This window comes from Trematomus bernacchii, unplaced genomic scaffold (assembly GCF_902827165.1).
Source record: "Trematomus bernacchii unplaced genomic scaffold, fTreBer1.1, whole genome shotgun sequence".
Classification (NCBI taxonomy): domain Eukaryota; kingdom Metazoa; phylum Chordata; class Actinopteri; order Perciformes; family Nototheniidae; genus Trematomus; species Trematomus bernacchii.
In genome coordinates this window covers 2,370,665-2,395,585 of record NW_022987567.1, presented here as the reverse complement: position 1 = coordinate 2,395,585, position 24,921 = coordinate 2,370,665, and the positions used below count along the sequence as shown (strand labels likewise).

Below are 24,921 nucleotides of genomic sequence, written 5' to 3'. Positions count from 1 at the left end.
AAGTGATAGCGATGAAATCACTTTCTCTGGGGCGTTATCATTGTGGGGCCAGTTCATCCATTTTATGCTCATTCCAATGTCTGCTGGTGGTTTTGTGGGCGCACAGACGCGTGTGTGGCTCCGCTCCAAGCCTCACAGGCAGCTTTTATGGCTTTCTGGGAAACAATGCAAGGCATGCCGAATGAAAGCTCACTGTGGTTTAAAGTGGTTTAAACACAGCATGATCGCTGTGAAGCTCTAAGCCTGCAACACACAACCTACATTTAAAATGTTCAAAATGTTTTTGCTGCAGGAAAAAAAAAAAATGTTTTTCATTTGTAATGAGCAACAGATAAAATGAAGATCTTGGAGTCTTCAAGAAATGTCCTTTCAGACTGTAATAATCTATAAAAAGGAAATGTTATTAGATCAACAATCGATGATGCAATACATGCTATATCGCAGTATAAATATACTGTATTAGCGAAAGCAATATGGCAAAGAAAACTCTTTAATGAAAACATATTTATGAAGTCAATACAGAGGAGTTTAGAAATGACATATACAGCCTTGGTACCCTTGGATACAAATATTACAATATGATTTGATCTGATACAATATAACGAAAATATTTTTAATTGATTTGAACTTTGTTATTAAATATAACAAACTTTTTGTGAGGAATGAAAGAGGATAGACCATAAGATAAAACATATCCTTAGAGAACACTTTTTCTTTGAAGCCCTTTGAAAAACCTAGAGTAGTTTGTTCCATGTTAAGTCCATACAGGTGGGAAGCAAACCTGTGTTTCAGGTCTGCGTTATAATACAAATATCTTATGCCTTGTTGTTGTAAATACATTTGTAAAATAAGCTTTGGTATTTAGCACTGCATTCTGATTCCGTGCCAACAAGACAGCTGCACTTATAGCCAGTGTTGCTATGACCACAGCCTTGCTGGTGCACAGGTAGCGGAGTTTGGACGTTGGTGTTTGCTTGGCTGCACCTTCAGCAGAGTGTTTGTTCTGCACAGCGTCCTGCTCCTCCTGGGTCAGGCTCGTTGGGCAGAGTTCAGCCAGAACCTCCAGAGCTGCTCGTTGACCCGCCTGCACCGCCCCGCTCATGTAGCCGCACCAGAGGGTGGCCGTCTCCGTGCCTGCCCAGTGGATCCTGGAGACCAATACAAGTGAGAGATTTACTAAACACATGGCTTTGTCTTGCTGTTTGAAAAGGCTTTGGTTGTATGCTCTATTGGAGTGTTTACATCCCTTTTTAGCACATGTATACAATATTTGAAGCCATTTACATTCCCAGTTACCAGTGTTCACATATGAAGCTGTTGACCATTATGATTTATTTTTTAGCAACTGTTTTGACCCTTTTCTGTTTGTCTAGATGCTCCATGTCTTTGTTCACAAAACTCTGACATAACAAGCTCGCTAGAAAAAGCAGAAGAGCCACAATGCTTCTGTTCACTTGTGTTCTGCGCCATGTCATGACATTGAATTCAAGGGTGTCTTTAGAAACCTAATACATCTCTGCCCATGGTAACAGCATTTGTCCTCAGTCCACAGGGCTTTGTTCTTGGCAAGAAGCTGCAATCCTGAGTTTGATTGTGTTTGATTGTGTAACAGACAGAAGAAAAAGGGATAGGAGTCGAAGCTTCGGAGGGAAAATATGGAAGTGGATGTTGCTGCTGCCAACTGCCAGCCCCCCCCAAAAGGTTCAAGACAATGGCTGACAAACTGAAGATGATGAATTAGTTTTTACCAGTCACATTGTGAAAACACATCACTACCATCTAAGGGCAGCTTAGCAGCATGGTATCTGCTTTTTCTCAAAGACCCACTTCAATGGCCGCAGAGGCAAGAGGTGAGAGATGTAGGGCCGACCTTCTGGCTCGTTCCTATGACTCATAACTTATTGGTGAGGTGGAGCCGAGTCACAGCGCCACATGAATAATGCCTTTCCATTTCATCCTCCCTTGGGCGGCTACTCTACCTGTAACGGACAGAGAAGCAGAACAAAAGGCGAATATGAGAGATTCAAAGCTTCATCCGACCACCCTGCAGCCTCTGATGGATATGATCATATGTAATGGCATGGTCTAATGGAGCCGAGGGACACTTTGAACGTGTCATTTCATGTAAGGAGTCGCTAACACCCTCTAAAGAAAGAAAGGGGGTTAAAGTATTCTACCGTGCGTGCTGGCTCCCCTGTGAGCCCCTGCGACTTCCGATTACTCACGACTGCTGTGTTGAGTGTAATCACACAGTATGTGGTACATGTGTCCCGGGAGATCCATAATCCTCGCCTTACTATAGGAAGCTAAACGAACATGGCTACCTAAGCGTCAGGTTCACAGCAACTATTTCTATATTCCACTAAAGCTGCCTTTAGGGTCTGTGGCTTGACCCTCTGTGCTTCACCTCAATGTTCAAATGATGTAAACTGGGACCCCGATGGCACTGTCCTTTCAAAGCGCAATGACCGAGATAGATATGTTGTAAGAAGCGAAACAGGAAAGCAGGCAAGGTAACCATGGAAACACAGCTAACTAGCTGTCTTCACAGCAAGGCTCTGCGCCCTACGTTGCAGTGAGCACAAATCTAATCTCTTTTAATGTGAGGGAAACCAAAGCTCCATGATGTTCCACTCACTTATCATCCAGGGAGCAGCTGAGGCTCAGAGCCATTGTCCAGTCTGTGTTTCGATCCCCAGCCTCCACTGCCCACTGCCCACTGCCCACTGCCCACCTTTACTATCTATACTTGATGTCAGGGTGAACAGTGTATGAACGTGTGTCACTTGTGTAGAAGCGCTTTGGATGGTTGCAAAGAGCGGAAAAGCACTTTATAAATGCAGCCAATGAACATGTGGATTACAGCTCATGTACTCACTAACCCATCACTCTTGCTTCAAGGCTCCTCTGCTATACCACCCCCTCCCCACCCCTGACCATCCATCAGAGCAAGGGCTCTCCCTTAGCACCTTTAATCTGGCCAGCATCCTTGATGATTAATTTATGTCATCTGAACAGCAGAGTCCTCAGCAGCAAACAAGTTTCCCCGAGTACCCAATTCACACACTTCTCTCATGCTGTAAGGCGGGATATGACAGCGGATTTCACAAAGGGACCCCTTACTATTCAAGGGTCCTAACCAGGGGTTAAATTGGGATTTGATATGTGGGGGGGCTCTGTGGGGGGGGCTTGAGGGCTATACTGTATATGAGGCCCTAAAGGAACTGCTCCATTATCTGTATCAAATGCACACATCGATGCCACCAAATGACACAATACAAATAGAAAGTACTACAAATAAATTGGAATTAATTTATATCTTAAATTATTAATGTACACACAAAAATGCATACACATATCCAACCTTCAAATTGCTCCTGATCGGAGCAGAGACACGTTCACTAAGCCGAAAAACTATATCCGGTCACAGAGATCTGCTATTTTAAAGTAAAGTCAACACATATCGACCCTAAATATAGTCTATATTAAGAACGAGAAAAGTTTTAACATATAGTTTTTTTAATACAAATGTGCGAGGGTGATGACGTCAGAGCATCGTCCTATGTGCCGGGGCTTAGCCCCGGACAGCCCCGGCCCAATTTAACCCCTGGTCCTAACAAGAAATGGATGAGCGCTCAGAAGTGAAGAGTTGTGCCAAAGCTGCGATGACAAATGCTCAGAAGTATGTTGAGTGTACAGACCAGCCTGCGAAAGGATGCCACTTGAGACTTCATCAGCAGAATATCCCAGAAGATGACCCCAGACTGAAAGGCTTTTTGGTAACATGTCAAGAAGCTCTGAGTTCCCTTCCGATCCACTGAGGGTCTTAAGGGCCTGATTGATCTCCTCAAACTGAAACTTTAAAAAAGTAGAGATTGTTAAAGTTGCCTGATGTTAGTAGGATCTGTATTCAACACATGGTTATACTCTGTATGGTGCCATACTTATACAGCAGCTAAGAGAGACCCAATATTGACTCAGACATAATGTACACAAATGATAATGAAAAGGGAAAGCAATGCATTTACCAAGTAAGGAAATCAAAACAACAGGCAGGAGTGATGCAGGGAGAAATCAATCAACCCAAACATTACAGCAACCCACATATCAGGTGGCAGGGTAATGAGCAGCAGCGTTATACTGAGAAGAGTGAGAGATTACCAGATTCAACAAGACTGCTCTAGGAACTGCAATGCAATAGGATTTCCAAACCGGAAATGTCAAAATGCTAACCCATTCCCAAGTGTTAGGACTCATTCCTGCACCATTCTTAAAAGTGAAACGGCTTTAGTTCTCAGTCAAAATAATGTTTGTTTTAATACGTTGCTTTGGCACATATGCCAATATGTTCTCCACTTTGGAGGATATCCAGCAAATGCAGAAGTAAATGATTAATCCCTTCTCTAAAGCGGGGGAATAAAGATAAAACAATCCCTCTGAGCTCGTGGAATATCATTTTGACCTCCGCTGTACTGTATACAAACTGTTCTGCTGTGTTCAATTTAATCTCATTTCCCAGTGGGCTGAGTCAGATACTATAACAGCAGATGAACACAATGCATTTAGAAGGAAACTGCTGCATGTTGTCACCTTAAGCGCAAATAAAGACTGTAGGAAGATGAAAGCTTTCTTTCCTTTCTGTCAAAAACCTTCACAAGCATTTGATCAGTGAGTGAAGCGTTGTCTGGAATAAACTGCCCTTTTCTTGGCTGTACTGTATCTGGAAATACGAAGTTTTGTGTAAACTGCCGGACTGACTGGAATTGTATTTGCCTAAATCTGCAAATAAAGCCCAGAATACCTAATGGTTTCTTTATCCTTCCTAAAGATGACTTCATTAAACATAATAGGGCCTCTTTAAAAGACGCTCCTTTTGGTTGCCTTCACTGCACAGTCTTGTCAGTAGTATCCCATATGAGACATGTGACGATCATCTCCTCTGTTTGATGTACTTTCTAAAGTCCCATGATGTTTCTGTGTGGTAGTGTCTTAGTGTCATGATCATGAGTAGATATTCAGAGATGTTTAACCAAATTAATTCACAGCCCCACACACTGCATAATCTTTGTGTGTTTTGGAAAGCTTCGTTATTCCCTAGGATATGAGCGGTGGTACTGCAGTTCACATCTTTATGCCTTCCTTATAAAAGAAAATCAACGAGGCACTTGTTTTTTATTTTTTTATTTATGTCCTTGAATTAACAAATGCGTTTCTTTCAGCCTCTGTGCTGGCATTTCACAATCATATTGAATGTGTTGGCAGACAGGAGGAGGAGATCTGTGTGAAAGTTCTCTGTGTGGCCTGCGTTCATCACTTTGGACGCTTTGGAAGCTGTTGCTTTGAGTTTATACCTCGAGGCAAATGTGTTGTAGTAGAGTAGAGTAACTCATGCTGCTCAGTGCTGCTCAAAAACTAGGGCTAGGCGATAATGCAATACAATCATTTATCTTTTATTGGAATAATATATCCAAATAAAAGTGTAGATTTACATATTTTAATACAGAATGATGTCATCTACATTGGTGTTAAATGAAGCACGTACTACTCTTGTTTATAATTCCAAGAAAAGTTGATGCAAAGTATTTTGAGGAAATATCCTTTTAGGATTGTTTCTACAAAACCAATCCTTGAAATATAAACTTCACTTTTTATCCTTATTTTCATTTGAAGCTGATATGTAAATGATGCACTGATGTTCTTAATAACATGATAAATAATCATGTATCTGATTGGACACAGGTGTTTACAAAAAGAGGCTTACCGTGCGGGTATTTCCTATAGTCTCTGTTTTAATGTAACTCTATATCGTGGTTTATATGGCAATGGGAGATATGACATAACCTATATCAGGATAGTAGATTGTGGCAGTATCACCCAGCCATAGTTGTAACCTCATTGAACTTGGATCCATGTAGCTATTGACCTTACTTAATCCCTGACTTGACCAAGAACCTGAAATCACTTTTGTTGGCAACCAGGGGACAGCAGGAACAAGTTGAAATAAAAAAAACTGAAATAATCTCCTTTATAATTTATTGACCAACTTGTTATGAAACCATTGCTTATTCAGCACTATAGACCCCATTTGTACATGTAGATCAAATATTAACTTACTTTATCTACATTTTGAGCTTTTACCATCTCCCAGAGGACATATCTGGCTCGAGAGCTGCTTTATGCTCCACTTTGTTCACCAGCTAGTCACTAATTTTGTCTCTCTGCTGTTAAGTAGGTTGGTTTTTATAGCTGTTTTGCAGAAAACAGCTGAATGTTATGTCTGCAAACTAGGAGAGCTGTGAGCTTGCAAGGAGGATAACAGTAAAGTGCTTTATAGCGAGCTAAACAATGAAGTGAAACTCAATTCTAAAGGTCCATAAAGCCAAATGGAGCAGCACATTTGGTATAGACCTGATCCATTCATATAGACACCCATTAAAGCCGCCTTTAAACAGCGAGAAGTAATCTACTCCAAAGAGGTTATTGGTTGTTTACACCATATGTTAATCATAAGTAAACTCAAGTTAATATGTATACCATAAATGATGTAGACAGTGCAGCTCAGAAACCTAAGAAGAACCTTATCGACTTTAAACATGATGAACCATAAAGAAGACCTGCACATGTTTTTAGTACAAAGACTTTAGTGCTGTGACCTTTTGTTTGGGATAGATGTGTTGGTGTTGATCAACTCATGCTGAGCTGTTGTTAGTTGGTTTATAATCCTTTTGATTCGCGCAATGGGGAAGTAACCATCAGTCATTGCCCTTTAAAGAAGCAGGCGCCCTGGTTTAAAGAATGATATGAACATATTGCAAATCTACGGTTTTAATAACAAGGGGCTCACTGAGGAATCATTCTGGTGTTTCAGGATGAGGAGCAGAGCTGCTGCTGCTGCCCTTTAAAGGAGAGCAGAGAAGGACTAATCCTGAAATAGCTGGATGGATGCAAACCTGACCGTGTTGACACAGAGATCAAAAACCCTAAGCCCCTCCGAGATCCCCGATTCCCAGTTATAATGATCAGAGTAAGGTGTATAATGGAACAACGTTTTTATAACATTCAACATGTATTCTGCAGCAGCCTGTGTATCATGGGTTGAATGAGCTAATCCTTTTCTCTTCGTAGTAGAATCTAAATATTGTGAGGAGCAGCCAAACTTATATTGTATTTTAGTTATTTATTACAGCTTAAAAATAAAACTCTTGCAATTGTGAAGAGTTTATTCCAACAGCATTTTGTAGCTTCAAGCTAAGTAAAGCATGAACCAACTAGGGTCAATATATTCTTGGCAGCTTTTCTTTCATTCTCGTTTCTACTCTCTCTACTAACCACACCTACAATTTAGTCTGGAGCTCCTTTCTGTAAAGATCTCACATACTGAGCACTCGGGCATGGTATCCACCTCGGAAAATTACTCTAATTATATTTAACGACAGTGGGTCAGCATTGAGATTCATACCCCTCACAAAATCCCATCATTCACCGGACTCTCCCTTGCTGTTAAATACAACTCGTTGAAACACCAGCAGCATTTTAGCTTAACCAAAGACGGGCTTGCCTTCATGTCACGTGCTGGAATCGTGTCAAGGTCACAACGTGTCCTTGAGGATCCATTTTCTATATGGCGTAGGAGCGTGGGCCGCAGCCTAATGCTGCTGTTTGAGTAACGTTATGTAATGAGCTTCCTCTGCTCCCCGTGGACTTAATGTCATTACTGAAATACATTACCTGGATCCCCCCCCTCCTCCCCCACCTCTCTCCCTCCCCCCCCCCCCCACCTCTCTCCCCTCCCCCCAGCCGTGTGCTTCTCAGAACAGCCCATTAGAAATTGATTACTGGACACTTTTTTTTCTATGAGGACACCACTGCTGACCACCTCGTGCTATTTCTTTAAATATTAAAGTGTACGGTGAAGGCAGGATCACTCCCATGACTGCTTGGTCTAAGACAAGGGTGTCCAAACTACGGCCCGGGGGCCAAATGCGGCCCGCGGACCATTTTGATTCGGCCCTAAGAAAATTCAAAACGTATAATGGAATATGGCCCACAAATAAAACTTGTGCTTGCCTTATATTGTACTTCTTAAATATAAATGTAAAAATATATTACACAGTAGTATTCATGTGTTAATAAGAATGCTTTTCACATAAATTCAGTCAATTCAAGTTGGAAACGTTTTCTATATGTTAGTTAGTTGATAAGAAAAAAGCCCAATGACTTATTTACATAGCAAGCTTGAAATACACCCTTCTTATTTCTCCTTATTATAATCAATCTGAGGCTTCTGTTTTAAGGGATGAGCTGCCAACACTCACAAGCATCATTTACCTACATCTGATTGGTTTTGCTAACTTATAACTGAATTTATGAGGCAATATACCTCACCTCTAGTGAGGGGCCCAGCCCCTTTGTATATTTGTCTCTATGTGGCCCTCGGTGAAAAAAGTTTGGACACCCCTGGTCTAAGGCATTCGGTGGTAGTAAAGTAATACCTGGTTGCAGTGTTGTAAATACATTTAATCTAGTACAAATTTGAGGTACTTTTAATTTAGGGTTTCCATTGTATGATAATTCATCATTCTAATCCTCTACAATCTTGAAGAAAGTATTGCGCTTTTTACTTCATAGGTTACTAGCTACTTACAGATTAATCTTATTGATGAAAAAATATAAAGCAACTAATGAATTATCATATATAATTGTAGATTATTTTACCTTATTTTACAAAAATAAATGTAATTCATTAAAGTTAGCTCCACCTTTACCAGCTGCAACATTAAAATAATGTTCACTATAATGGATAAATAAATATATTATTTAACATAATAAGTATACATTATAACAACATTTGCCATTCTGCATAATGAGAACTTTTAGTTTTGGTACTTTAATATATCTTTGGGGCGGTGTAGGGACTTTGCTGGGGAACCGAAGGGTCTCCAGTTCGAGGCCAAATCGGACCAAAAGTACAGAGTTGGACTGGTATTCAGAGTGGTGCCAGTTCACCTCCTGTGCACTGCTGAGGTGTCCTTGAGCAAGGCACCAAACCCCAAACTGCTCCCCAGCACCAGAACACTAGCCCTTTGTGGTGCATATCTGGGCCTATGTGTGTAATTGCAAAATAAGTCAAAAACAGAATTTATCCTCTGGGATCTTAAGCTTATACATAGTTCTTATATAATATTAAAGTATTGATGCTAATACTTTTGTATTTTACTCATACATAAAAAAAAAAGAATGCAGTAGTTTTACTTACAATATTGTGGTATTCGTACTTTTACCTGATTACCTTTTTCTAAGGTATGAAAATAGCTTGAGTATGCAGCAACCACAGTAATTACCTCATTATGTCATGTAGTTTACAATTACTGACCTATGAAAATGTAGCTCTTGAAAAGGTCGGCCTGCTGGTTTACTCCACTACTCCCCTCACTACTTAACCACTCTTTCCATTGAGAGCCTGGAGGAAAGGTGTGATGCTGTATGTCATCAGGGGGTGATTACCTGCCACAGGGCTTCCTCAGGCTGGGGTGGTAATATGTTAGCATTCCTGGCGCCATGACATTAACAGGGCAGCCGCCGCTGTAGTCCTCCTTAGCCCAGTCCTGTACAGCAGAAAAGTGACGTTAACATTGTTCCATTTCACAACACGGCACAAAGGCAGGGCTTGTTGAAACACACTCTTCAAATCTAGTTTGTTATTATAAGATAGCACAGCTCATGAAAACACACCTTATTCCAGGGCCTCTGTTAGACACGCCTGACATCTGTCCCCCTCCAAACGCCTCGTGATTCGTTATCTTTAGTAAGATGTCAGTACAATCGTATATTATGTAAAATAGCCATTATTGTATTTCATCCACGGCTTATTTGAATACTTCTGATTGATCATTTTGGACATTTCAGAGGTTGTTAATTCTCACTATCAAACCGACACATTTGATCAGATTTACCGACATTTAAATCGACAGAATAATGTTTAGTTTCTCCTCATTGATTTTGTTTGTTTCACTCTACCTACCAGAGTCCTTTATTTGTTTGGTGTCTCTCTCACAGACACACTAATAAACATATATTGCAATACATGTACTCTACTGAAAGTTGAATACATGTATTTGTCTATGTATATGACTAAGGAGAAGTCATATGCATATCAATGGACAGAAAGACATCTGGTAAATGTATCTTTAGCTGTGGACAACAAACATCCCCGTGTCTCTGCACATTATCCCATACATGTATTTGTCCAAGTTGATTCTAAAACTGTAGCCTGCTTACTAAAAATCAAATGATTACATTTTTACTCGACAACACAAATACTTTTCTTCTAACGTGGAGATACACACGAGTGGAATGAAGCCAGACAAGTTGTTAGGGGAATATATGCTAAACCCAGAGGAGCGGCTTGTCACTGCAATGACAAAAGGGGGTACACCTTAAAGGTCAGACAATGGTAAAGTGACTCTGTGGACCTTAACATGGTTATGAAACTGTAATACTGATGCCTCTGTATGACCTACATAAGGACATCAGTGAGGAAAGTGGCTATTTCTGAATTTGCTTATTTCGATGAATACGCCAAAAACTCCTTCAGCTCAGATTCCAACCTGCTGCTTGGATTTGACCCTAATTCATTATTACTGTACTAGTTAGAGAAATCAATTGGCATCAGTGCAGCTTCTTTATGTAAGGCAAGGCAAGTTTATTTATAGCACCTTTCAACACAAGGCAATTCAAAGTGCTTTACAAAAATGAAAGACATTAAGAAGCATATTATAAAATGGCATTTAAAAACACTCATTTAAAAGCAAATATATAAAATGGCATTTAAAAACACTCATTTAAAAGCAAAGATAATAAAACATGAATAACAAAGATACATGAATAAAAGTTACAGTGCAGCCTGAGATACACACATCTGAAATGTTTAGGTCTGACTCTCAATCATTGCTAACTTTTTAGCAGAAATAGTTTTCTATGACTTCACTTTCTTTCTACTTTCTGTGTTACCTTATCCTTTAGTTATTTCAAGTCTTTCATGCTAAACGAACCCCCATTTGGAAAATTATATTCTGACCCCATAGTACCTTTTAGGTTTCGCCGAAACTATTCCTCTTTTTTATGAATGCAGTTAAAGTTTACCTCGTCTTTCTAGCCAATATAATGTATGCTAAAGTGATGTCGGAGAACATTGCATGCCCCAGAGTACCAAATAAAATGCATCCAGTCTACTTTTACAGTCTCACACGGTTTAGTTGGCAGCACAACACACACCGGCTGCATCATGTAGCATTGAATATAACGTTTAACTACTACACACGATGTTGCTCTGAGAAACCCAGAGCTCCTCATATGGAAATAACTCCAGCATGATACACAACATGAATTAAAATTATGTTTGAGACTTCTCAGACATGTACTTTATTATAAATAGTTGAAAGAGTACAAACCTAATTAGTATGAAATATTAAGACACTCACTTTGAATAACGTTAAATCAGGCCACTTGCGTCCCTCAACACTATACTGTCAATTCTACCGGGGTTTCTTTTCTCTTCGCAAAGCTCTGAGTGGTTCTTATTGTATTCTTCAAATGAAGGTTCCTGTTGAGTCTCTACAAAGTGGAATCGTAATGTCTCCCTTAACATCCATGCCTCTAATTTCCTCAGGGCAATTTGCCTTTCAGCGATGAAGTGTCCGGGGACTGAAATCATATGTCTGCATGACTAATGTGCTGTTTCACAGTCTACCAATGTGTGCTCGGCATCATTTAATGGGCCAAAGTAGCACTTCTGTATTCAGTGTGTGTGGCGCAACATGAATATATATGTTCTTTTCACACGAGTTCTGCTTCTCTATCGCAGATTTGCCACGCCAACTTTTTAGTCATTTGGTGTTCTATTTGTTTTATTATTTGGCATAAACGGTTTAATGAGCCTCCACTTTTGGGAGGTTGCTGTGCTACTAGCAGGAGAGTAGATGTATTGTTTGTTTCCCACACTGTGCTCCTTATGGGATGCTGCAGCAAAGTCACCTTTTTGTTGTTTGTCTCTGGCTTTGCCTTCACAACCGTCGTAGGACATAAATGGCCTTCTGTTGTGTCCCTGAGCAATTCCCAAATATACGATTTTTGAACCCATGCTACCTTACTATCAAAACTATTTAGGATGTCATTTATAATCTGGTGTACCCAGTTGTGGTAATAACCATTTTTGACATTTCAATGGAGCCTTTTTTGCGTATGGATCTTGTTTAAAACCTTGGTGCGCCACATGTTGATGAAGGTGGATTAAAGCTTGCATTGCGGCATTTAAAAATGAGAAGCAATAGTTTTGTGATTAACTCAGGTCTGTGCTAGGGGTGCTACCAATATCTCGGTATCAAGTTTATGCCAACATTTGGTGATGGTACTGTACATTATAATGCATTATAATGCATTAAATCTCCATCTGGTAATAATTAGTACTTGGCAAAGATAAATAATGTTGAATGTAAAGTGAATTATTTTAAGTTTTGCATGAGACAATTGAATAAATACAGTTGTTTGAAGGGTTTATTTTATACTGCAATATAATATGGATATTATAAAGGAATTATGACCCTATGAATTATTCAGCTTCCTAATGCTGGCTCTCAGTAGCTTCCAATACATAATTAAAGTTGGGTTTATTTTTGTTTTTGGTTCGCTACGTATACATAACACTACACTTAAGGTCTATAAATACTCTGACAGGTTTTCAATCTTTTGCTACACAAAATAGCTTTCCCATTTTAAGAATGCAGAAAGTCGTGAATTACAATTCTGCCTCAAACTTAAATAGCATTATTCTTTTTTTATGTTGGACATCTCTCACTGAACTACTTCCTTTCTCTTCATAGTGGAAGAAAGATGCGGCTTCTGTATTTGACAAGACTGGAAAGCACCTAATATATTGCAAAAATGAATGTTGCTTGTAAAACTTAATTCTTGGCGGGACACTTAAAGAAATACAGTTGTTTTGGAGGATTTGTTTTCTCAACAATATAAAATGAAGGATTTATTTTTACAACAATATAAAATGGATATGAGGGAGGGAGGGAATTATGACCCTATGAATGATTGAACTGCCTAACACTGGCTCTAAGCTGCTTCTAATACATAATCAAAAAAGTATATTTTCTCATTTACTTTTTTGCCAAGTAGATAAAACTACACTAATGAGCTATAAATACTCGGACATATAAACAAACAAAATAGCCAAAATGTCCCTCCCATCTGGAATGCAGGAAATAAATGACAATTACGTCATCTGTCACTTACTTTCTCTTCGTAGTGGATGAAAGACCTGGCCTCAGGTCCCAGGTATTTGACCAGGCTGGAAAGCACAGCTTCTCTCCTCTCGCCACTCTGCAAACAGAAGGACATGCACGTGCGTTTACACTCATCACTGTAACAGCAGGCTGCGAGAAATATGAATGCATATTTAAGAAAGTAATCCAGCTGGACAAAGCAAGCAGCAGTCCATTTGAATAACTCAGGCGCTGTCAGCACATGCTCCTGGTCGGATTAGTTCACATTGTGAGTTATGTACACAGCAGCTGAGAGTCCTGAGGATCAAAGGGACGGATCACCATGAAACATGCTGACAGATGTTGCAAAACTGTCTCACATTCCTCATCTGCATGTCACTTTACCTTTGCTCTCAGCATACCCTTGGACAATAATTCATAGCTCAAACTCTCTTAATGCACTCTCTCTGCCGAAGAACAAACAGTGAAATCAAGCATGGAGCCAAATTGCTTCCAATTAGAAATGTATAAATACAGAACTAAATGTTATTTAGCTTCAGCACTGTTTTGCCATCTGTAAATCCTTAGAAATTACTTTTGAGAAGAGGCTCTTTAATATGTGGCTGCACCTGTGCAATACATCAGCCCTAACCATACGACACTCCTATGAAAGCCAAATGAGGAAAATAAATCATAATTACAACGAAATATACAGCTGGATCTTACCTAAAAAGCTAAACCCTTGTATAAGTGACACACTGATGTCCATGTGGCTCACACAAATGGACACTATAAACCTTTATTTAGCAGTGACGCAACAAGCAGAGGTTAATTATTTAGCACTCTAAATGCTGTGTGGAACAGCAGGGCGATGACTACCCTTGAGCTATGTAGCATGTCAGGCTAATGACTGAAATACCAAAACAACAGTAACTGAGAGATCTTTCCGGGTAAGGGGAAAGTACTGAAGCCAAGTTAAAAAGTCAACACTGAAAGAAAGGAAGGAACATGGGAGGATGTGGGCGAATTGTGCAAAAAGTGTGTTTTATTTACTGAATTAGAAGCAGATTATGTGAAATGTGACCTTTATAAGTTGCATCAATATGTTTGCGTTTTATATTTACCCATCTACTGTTCTCCTCAGTCTAGATGCTCTGCTGTTTTTGCATAACATTTTCATAATGCTGCCTGTGAGCCTTTTGTTTACATAACTTTAGAAAATGCACTCTTCAAATCTAGTTTGTTATTATAAGATAGCACAGCTCATGAAAACACACCATATTCCAGGGTCTCTATTTCCTTTGTGTCCACACAACAGGTTAACCAGGCTTAACCCTTAACATGCATGAAAAAGGATTTAAGCTCTATTTAATGGTAGAGATGGAGATGCAAAAATAAGTGTGTTCAAATATAAATGTAGAGTTCATTTAAATTTGAACACATAGATGTACCATACAACTTATGTGTAATGAATCTACCAGACATTAGATAGTTACGTTTTGAAAACCATCATTTCTCACCAGGCAACTTGCAAATCAGCAATGATGCCCGTAAGAATATCTGCTGTCATTGGACTGACGGCAAACTCAAATTCGGAGGTCTTCGCCAATCCGAACCAAAGATTAAGTAAAACATGCATTTGAATTTTTTTATTTACAGCGGGCCCAAATATAAGTGAGTCAGGCAAACAATTACAAAATGTCATTGGAGATTGATGATCAGCATTAATATATGGTAACATTAAAAGCTATAGGGCATCGATTTCCTTTCAATCTAATGTTGGACGAGCACTAAATCTGTGACTTTTCTTGGCTTGTCAGTGTTTTTATAATTTAATGCAGCTTCTACAATTAGCCTGACTTGTAACATTACAAGAGTTTAGTTTGACGATTGAAGTTAACCTCATTAGCATCACAATCGAGTCCCATTGATTCAGAATTAGTCCCACAGTGGGGACATTTACAACGTTACAGCAAAAGTGGCACAGTAGGTAAAAGAAGGCTTGCAATAATAATTAAAAAAAAACAGACATTAGTAATAAGACAAATAACTACAAAACCATGGCTAAAAGAGATTTGTAGCAGCAATTAAACTAAGTGACATAAATAGCAATTAGGCTCTCCTTTCTCTCAGTGGAAGGCCTGAAGCCACATCACTTCTCTTTCACTTTCCTTTTTTCTGAATAAAAGAAAACCCAATTCTGGATCCTTGTTGTTGTTTAACGTGAAATACACTGCACAGCAGCTTTAGATATGAAGAAACGATATTCTTCCCCTTGGAGGCGATCCTTAGTTTTCACCTGAAAGTGAGCAGCGTCTTCATCGTGTGTGACATAGCGCTTATCTCATCTATAACTCTGTTGGATAATCCTAGCCTTCCTGCCTTTCATTTTGTGCGAGCAGTTTCTATCCGTTATCAACTTAAATATAAGAACACCAATAATAGAAAAAAACCTATTATTCCTAATTTCTGTGGGATGGATTAACATGAGATTTATAATGAATCACAATGGGAATTCAAACCAATGGCACAGCTGTGATTAGAAATGTTGTTTACATTATAGATAAATACTAATGAGTGTATCTGCTTGCCACATTGATAAGACATTACCTCCTTGGAGCTCCATTGTGAAGCCTGCTGGCCGGCGATGAAGCCCACCAAGGCAGCATTACCGCTGGGGCTGGTGGCGTCAAAAGTGACACAGAATGGACACTCGGTGGAGGATCCTGCCACTATTTCCCCTGAGAAGCCTTTCTCCCTCCAAAAAGCCTGTAAAGAAAAAGTGGAAGTTCACACCATCAACCTTTATCAACAATAGCAGCAGCACATAACCCAATCTGAAAATACTTGCACATAAGCTACACCGTGTTCCATGTCTTTCAGTGCTGACATTTGCCTGGAGTGATTGAGCAGCTGTATAGAAAGCTAAATGGAGCCACTCAAGAGCCACATTCAACAGCTTTCACAACTGGACCCATTACCTATACCTACAACACACATTTCACTCAATTGATATGCCCGCTATGACATGTGCAAAGCCGCCTGAATACTTTACATTGTACAGTATTCAAAAGACTCTTGACATAGACCTTTATTATACATACAAATGTGAGTGCAAAGCTTTCTGCCAGCTAACCAATCAGACCAGACTGGGATCTGGTTTCAGACAGTGTGAAAAGAGGTGCTGCAGCCAGGACAATATGAGAAAAATAAAGACCTTTTTTGAATATCAAAGCATAAAAACAAAAAAATGGCTTTGTCCATTACACAATTCACTTTTCGGTATTACATTTTATTACCCGGCTCAGTTTTGTCTATAGTAGATGGGTCCATTCACCGTTATAAACTGAAAATAAACCCCCAATGCTTGTACCTAAACAGTGAGTGTGAAGGAGCATCCTACAAACTGAATTCTGTGCAGTCTATTAGCCCTATCATTGATATGCAGTCAGTGCATAAGAGGCAGTATTGAACGCTGTGCACCGAGTTGAAGAAAAAAGAAACAAAATCACAGCATCAGATTGTTCTGTGTGAGGCAAGGATGCCATTTACAAAATAAACTGTGTACTATTAATCTAAGCTACCATATACAAAACAGAAAGTATAAAAACAGAATTATGTATATTCTTGTATGAGTTATTTATGAAAGGCAACAATAATGTATACTAAGTGTTTTGTATTTTGCTGGCATAGTTTATAAGAATACATTTAATGTGTGCAGAATTTCAAATGTCATAATTAAATGCTGAGACAATTCTTCTGTACTTCCTAGGTTGGCACAAGACCTATGGTTATATAATATATTACACATGTCTCATACATTATTAAGTAGTTAGCTCTGTTGCACGCTGTTTGTAACCTGCTGGCAACCTTTCTGCCTACCGTAACATGTGACTGTAAAGAATGTTAAACTAAGGCAACCACATTTCTTATTCATACATGCATACAATTCTTTACGTGCTTGGCTGTTACAATACAAAGAGAATTACAATGACAACCTTTGTTTCACTCCACCTGTGTGTTTCTTTTGAGTTCATTGTGAGTATGAAACCTCTGATTGTTACATTGTTTTTATTTTAAAGGGGCCCTATTACATATTATCGTCCTCTACTGTGACATGACATGAGCCTCTTTTCACCCTCTGTCTGAAATGAGATCTGAGTCTGCTCTAATTGGTTAGCTGGCCAACCCTGTTGCGATTGGTCAACCGCTTACAGATGTCCCGCCCCTTTTAAAATCTACCGACTCTTCATTCATCTTGTCTACTCATTATTTAGAAGACGAGGCTAAAAACAAATATTAATGTCAGTTGCACTGTGCTTGCACTTTCCAAAGTAGGGCTTTTAAAATAATGAAGGCACAACATTTTTGCAATATCATTTTATTCTATAATGAAAAAAACTGGCAAACACACTCTACATCAAAACTAACACTGCATCCTTTTTATTTCATTCAAGCTATTTCTTTAAAGCCACACCAATCCACTCTCTGTACAGCACATCAGTCCTGAGAGCTCAGAGAGGCTCATTTGAGTAATCAACAAGCTTGAAGTATGAGGCACATTTCCAGCCTGCTTTACACCTCAAGATGGAGGAGGAGAGGCACTCTCTTGCAGAACAGGTGCACATTCTTGCTGTGTTTTCCCGCCTTTCTGATTGTTTACCATACCGCCCTGATTCTGTCTACCTGCATCCTGCATCCTGCTGCCCTTGTGTTTTTTACCCAACCCTTTTCAGCTGTGACTTGTCAATGTGAGTAGTCCTGTGTTTCTTGTTTAGTTTTGCCACTTTGCCTTTGAGCTTTACTACCTTCATATTTGACCTCTTGTTTGTATTGGCTTTATTAAAAACGAGCCCTATTATGCTTTTTGGAGTGTCTTCCTTCCTGTGGTGTGTTAAATAGCCTTCTTAGTCATGCAAATGGTCTGCAAAGTGCAAAGGCTAAATCCCAAAGTTCACAGCACATAGTGGCTTCACTGTAAAACACTAGCGCTCCGACACATTGTACATGATTTGCTAAGGAGCAGACTGGGCTCTGGTTTCAGACAGAGGGTGACAAGAGGTGCTGCAGTATGATGAAAATAACAGTAGAGGCTCTTTAATTAAAGCTCACTTAAAGGGGACCTATCATGCAAAATGCACTTTTGTACGTCTTTTATACATGAATATGTGTCCCCGGTGTTCCAGGGAACTCACCAAGTGTCAGAAAACACAACCCTCTCTATTTTCCTCCATACCCAAATCTCTAAAAAAGGGGCTGCAACGGATCTGATACAGACTGATCCAGATTTGAACACTGTCCTGACGTCAGGAAAGTGGCGCTACGGCTATTGGGCCAACTCTCCACCTATCAGGGGAATGTGGGGTTGGGCCACGGCCGGCCATTGCTGCTCGAAAGCGCTGTAGTACATATGCCAGGCCTGTAAGTGGCGCTGTAGTCTGCCACAAAAGCAGCGAAGAAGACTTCCCGCGCATGGTTACCATGGTTACCCTTCTGTTTATTCTCCGCTGTGGCTTTTTTTCTCCCTCCCCGAGGCAAGCGTTTGCTCCCGCTGCTTTAATTCAATGCAATCCCTCCCCGTCGAGGCAAGCACTGCAATTCTCTCCGGTTAGTCCACCAGCAGATGACAAACACCCACCTCTCCGCCTCTTCCAAGGAACGAGGGGGCCGTGCGGCAGAGTTTCAGTTTCAGTTTCTTTCGCCGGTCAAGATGTCCGTTAAAGTTTAAATCTTCCGGACAAAATTAGAAAAGTGCCGGTCAAAGGTCTTCTTTGTTATTTATTGAGCTTTAAAACAAATGAATAACGACTCTATATAATAATAGGCTATAATAAAACACGGAAGACGGAGATCTCTTTTTCTCCCCCTCTTCTGACAGCCCAGCAGCTGTTCAGAACGCGCTCCCCTCTCCTGCAGGGGGGCGTGGTCAGCTGCAGCTCACAGAATCAGCCCCCTGCAAAAACAGTGCTGGAGAACAGCAAATAGAGCGAAATGAGGCATGGCTTAAAATCATGATCTGTTTGGTATTTTGAAAACAGAAACGTATAAATATACCTTATATAGGTATGGCCCTACAATATATCATTTAAATATAGCATGATAGGTCCACTTTAAGTAATATATACCTGCCTCCCTTTTTGTCTCTTAGTTTTGAGTCCTACTGCCTTCCTCACCCGTTACAGTGTTGGATAGTAGTCTCTTCTGTCCGAATGACCTCCATCAGCTGTATTTGCAGCATGTTGTTGAAGAAGGCATGGACAGTACACCTGCTTCCATCCTTAGCCTAACCTAAAGGCTTTGCAGTCACACCATGCACAAACAGGCTCCTTCAGGATATACAATTTGCTGATGTTGGGTCTTTTACATCCGGAAGCTCCATATGATTCTGAGATACAGCTGCTGTAGGCGTTAGCCCTGACAAATTACCTAACATTGGGGAGTGTCGGCAGAGGTAAACAAAGTGACAGATGTGATGCCCACCCTGAGGCTGCCTTCAAGGACTTGCATCCTGTGAGGGACACGCTGTGTGCTTCTGGGATTGGCCTCCACCGTGGAGAAGATAATCCAAGGCAGGAATGCAGACTCGACTCTTTAGGCTGAAAATGTAAATTCCTTGGGATTGCACAAGCGATGTGGCTAGTGTTCTGCTCACTCAGCTCACTGTTCACTTGTATTATATCTCCTTCTAGAGAGGTGCCTGCCGCCATCTGCTATGAAAGTGTTTCAGGGATTTCCCGTGGTCATGGGTTTTTAGCGAGAAGTTGGTTTTTAGCCGCTCTCCTCTTACAGGGAGTGAGAGAGCCATGTCCTGCGCTCACTCTCCCTCTTCCTTTTGTATTGCAATGGCATTGCTGTTGGTTCTTGATATCCTTTCAACAGAAGCTTTGTGTATGCATTATGCATATATATTATACCTCTCAAGCTGTTTCCAATCTAAACAAAGAGGCTGCTAGCTTTAATCTCAGCTAAAAGGATGAGCCAATTGCATGCCATTTCAACTATAGTAGGGACTAAGTGATAGAACGCTCGAAGCTTCATTGCAAAGAGTTTATTTTCTACATGATGACATGATGTCATAGTTTTAATTAAAGATGAGGCCATTCAAATCTGGATTCATCTCATTGAAGGACATTTTTAAACACCTGCAACCCCAACATATTGTGATGAACAACCATAGCAATAGGTGATAGTTATGCCCCTCACGATAGCTGAAAATGTGATTTCAAATGAAAGTTTTGTTAGTGTTTGGCGGAGAGCAAATAAGAGCCTGGGAGATTCTAAACATCTTACACCTTTTATCACTGGATGATGGTTTGTCTGGTTCAAATCACACAAGGAGATTCTGACTTCAAGTGGGGGCTCAATCTTAGAAATGTTTATGTTTTTCTTATAGCCTTTACAAATAACAAAACGGATAGGGTGCTAAATAATAACCAAAATGCTCAGAACATAAATGTATAAACAGACACATCACATCATCCCATTTTGCATTTCATTATTGCCACAAGTTATATGAATAATTTGTTTCCTGTAGAAACCGAGTCTCCACACAAAGGTATTTGGCCTGTTCTTCCATGTGAGACCTGCTTCTTCCATGTGAGACCTGCTTCTTCCATGTGAGACCTGCTTCTTCCATGTGAGACCTGCTTCTTCCATGTGAGACCTGCTTCTTCCATGTGAGACCTGCTTCCAGTCAATAACATTTTTGGGTTTTCAACCATGAACACCTTTTTTTCAGATCCTGAAAGTACACCCTAAAGGACTTGGCCTAGATGACAGGCCCGCAGATCAGAGGATCTTGTTCTGCTCAATAACACTTTTACAAGTAGCTTCATACCAAGGCCTTCTTTACCCAGCATACTGATACTTACAATTATTCATAAGGGCAAAGGATTGTAAGGTATACCTTTGGGAGGACTTGATCTCATTGTTAAATCAATGTATTCAAACAGCCCTAATTATGTTTAACTGTGTTGAGTTGAAGAGGGATTAGGCTGCTTTTTTTTCTCACCTTAAGATGCATGTGTAAAAGGTTTTGCAACAAATGAGAGCCTACAACGACTAAAAGATTATGAGGCTAAATTTCATCAATCTTAGAATGACACACGGAAATCAAAATGTGATGCTCTCAACGATGGAAAGGATCTCGCTTCCAGGAGGAGTATCAGAGAGACACAACTTCCTTGTGTTTTCCTCTGAGTCATTAAAGAGCTTTTGTGACATGCATATTAGATCGGTAAAACACTTTGAAGTGCAACTCTCAGAATAAAAACAACGCAAGAGCAGTTGTGAGGCCCCCATAGAGACAGGTGCACTCACAGTTCAAGGTTGATTTTAAGGCCCCTTGTGTTCAAATACGGTGACACGTTAGCGTCTATTGGGGTTACAGATGGGGTCCAAAACTAGCAAACTACATGAATGTCTGGGAGCAAATTAATTTTATATGCTACACAAATATGTCCAGGATCCGTTGAATTTTCTGAATATTGGGTTGCGGATTAACATTTTCAACAGTGGGGTTCGTTTAGCATGAAACACTTGAAATAACTAAAGGATAAGTTAAAAGAGAAAGTAGAAAGAAAGTGAGGTCATAGAAAACTATTTCTGCTAAAAAGTTAGCAACGATTGAGAGTCAGACCTAAACATGTCAGATGTGTGAGATACACACTGCACTGTAACTTCAATTCATGTACCCTTTGTTATTCGTGTTTTATTATCTTTGCTTTTAAATTAGTGTTTTTAAATGCCATTTTATAATATGTTTCTTAATGTATTTCATTTTTGTAAAGCACTTTGAATTGCCTTGTGTTGAAAGGTGCTATATAAATAAAGTTGTCTGTCTTGCCTTGCCTTACCGTCATCTCGTTATGTTGAATATGTACGATAGGAAGGAAATGAATGACACCTGCATTTCATTTAGATAAAGCAAGCTGCAAGGTCTTGGTATTATGGATGCTACCTCAATGTCATGTCTAACACAATGTATTGAATCCATGCTTTTGTTAACTTGCCTCTATAGCTATTCTATAGCTGTGTCAAATAGTTAACTTCTACAATTTGTGTTGAACTGATACGTTTTGATAAATATTAGTGCTACGTATCATATACTGTACATGTCAAACTTTTGGATAATAACATGGGTAATCCTTCAAATTGGGGAAGTCTGCGATCAGATTAGAGGTGAACAGTGAAGTGTATTCTGGCACTTTATTGTAAACAGGCTTGTAAAGTGTGTGATTTTGATTAATAATCACACCCTTCATTTTCACCTTGCTATTTTAATAGGAAATAACTGCATGTTCCAAACACACGAGCCACGCTTTTGGCAGAAAAAACACGTCATATTTATAACTGCAGTTAAGGCAGCTCTCCAATAATGACTGAAATAAACAATATTCTAGATCTGTGACGAATGCGTTTGTTTGTTTAGAATCCATATGTCTCTTGGCAAGAAACCAAGGCAGAGATCTAAGCACTAATTACTTTGTGTTAATTACATTAGACACATTGATTCCAATAACAAGTTAAACACACATTTTGTTAATTAATTTTGTGGTTGTAAAGTATAGAATGGGAAAAAAATAAACAAATTAAATTCCATATGCAAGAAGCTCTTTTGTAGATCCGTGTGTGCCAAATGAGATGAGAGCTGTCTCCATAGGCTTTCTATTTTATTAACCAGGTGAAAGAAAATCAATATTTTATAACTATTTTCACTCACTTCTGCTGTTGGGAGGAATTTTTCAATTTCACACGAAAGAAAATGTTGATATTGATAGACTTTCAAGTGTTTTATAAGGTCCTGATTAGCTGAAACATATGACTTGATAAGAGTTTATGTGGGGTTATTGAAATTCAGGGACCCATTTAGCAAAATCTGCACAATGAGGTAATTTTGATTATTATTAACACCCAATAGTGTCAACCCATGCATACGCCTTGCAGGACTCACACTTATCTGCAATTTGCAAGCAGAAGTCAATTGTGAAACTTGACACAGCCAGCACTCGCTTGTAAGTACTGCTTGCAAATTGCTTAGGTGAAATGGGCCCCTATTAGCCGCTGTGAAATGTTACAATTGACAAGCATATTGTTATTATTATAAAAATTGTATTGACTGTTTCGAGTGCACTCTAACCCCTCACAAATGCTGTTTTCTATGTGAAAATATTTACAAAACAGCCCATGTGTCAGTGTGACCAATTTAATAATCCACCGTAACAATCTAAATCGATGTTACTCTTTATGGATGTGAAGTATAAAACATGTTGTTCAGAGGAAAACCCTTTGGGGATGAACGATATGTGAAAATATGTAAAAAGCTGCAACAACTGTTAAGAAAAACAAAGTCGTTGTTTAAAATGAATGTGCCTAATTTGCATCCTCATAACGTTATGCAAATGTATGTTCACATTTAGATTTGTCTTCTGTTACTCACCGTCTGGTATGTTAATATGAATTTTATCATGTGGCCCACCGGCATGTTCTGGGTAAGGAATTCTCTCTGGCTGGGCAGGGCTGGCTGGTAGTGGATCTTTGCTGTAGGGAAAAACAAGAGCACACCATGAATCTCAAAAACAAAAAACTCCTTTCAGTCTCCTTTAATCCATCTTCCCTCTTCTCACCTGGTTAACTTTACACTATAACATTCCAGACAAATCAATACTTTATTTATAGAGACCTAATAAAAGAGGGAAATTGAAATAAGTGAAGAACGATGGAACACTTGAGCTAATGCCTCTATTGATCAGGAAGGTTTTATCTTGAAACATTGACTTGCATTAATGGCAAAGAAATCCCCATGACCTAATGCTACTCTGGCTGTGGCTGGGCTGCAGGGAACTAATCGCGTGTCTTACATCTGTAAAAGCTCTATCTGACTGATGTGAGAGCAGTCAAGTGTCTTCATCAGTACCGTTGGAGGTACTGTAAGTCGTGCATGCAAAGGAGCCAAACCGTTTCTCGCTCTGGCAAGTGAAGCGACATCTGGCCAGAAGCCAGGCTTTTAACAAATGACCGAGTGGAAGATGTGAAACATCATTTAGAAACTGTCAAGGGCCCGTCAGCAACCTCAAAATAATGCCCTTAATGCTAAACAAAATTGATGAGCCCAGAGCAATAAAATTGAAAATCACTGACATGATAAGTGGCTCCAAACTAATTTGACATGGTCGCTTAGACGTCTGAATGACAGCAATGTACACATGACTTAAGACCTGTCAAGTGGTGTCATAACCATAAAGCGACTTGTTTTGACACCAAAGCTGAAAGTAGGAAATGCCTTCCACCTCATTATTTGCTAAACGCGTTGATGGCTAAATTAGACGTTTTCTAGCATCTTACTCATTTGAAAGCTAGAGTGCAATACACTGTCCTCCACTCTAAAGTGCACACATCTGCTGTGACACTTTTGTGGAACTCAGCATCACAGATAAAAGGAGATGACAAGAATAAACAGGTTCAACAGAATGGCAGTTTGTATAAATACGATCAAGCATATCAGTCTGATACCCTGATCTCCAAAGGTGGCTTTATGATAAAAAAGTGACACATCACTGCCTGTAAACAGACATCAGTGACAAGGCGGACTATTGTCATGCATTCTTTCTGGCATCTAGCAATTTCTACAGAGTTTGACTTTGCTCTTGAAGCA

At 39.6% G+C, this 24,921-nt stretch overlaps 1 protein-coding gene across 1 annotated transcript in view; it reads right to left on the bottom strand.

Annotated features, from left to right (window-relative positions):
• Window positions 1–533: 533 nt before the first annotated feature.
• The window catches only part of si:ch211-127i16.2 (probable flavin-containing monoamine oxidase A), a 39,089-nt gene continuing 14,701 nt past the window's right edge, over window positions 534–24,921 (bottom strand). The window contains exons 8-12 of the mRNA XM_034125865.1: window positions 23,707–23,807; window positions 15,879–16,037; window positions 13,300–13,386; window positions 9,505–9,605; window positions 534–1,148 (exon numbers count right to left, since the gene is read on the bottom strand). Of these exons, the coding sequence (XP_033981756.1) occupies window positions 800–1,148; window positions 9,505–9,605; window positions 13,300–13,386; window positions 15,879–16,037; window positions 23,707–23,807 (797 nt within the window). The 3' untranslated portion in view covers window positions 534–799. The remainder of the gene's footprint in view (window positions 1,149–9,504; window positions 9,606–13,299; window positions 13,387–15,878; window positions 16,038–23,706; window positions 23,808–24,921) is intronic.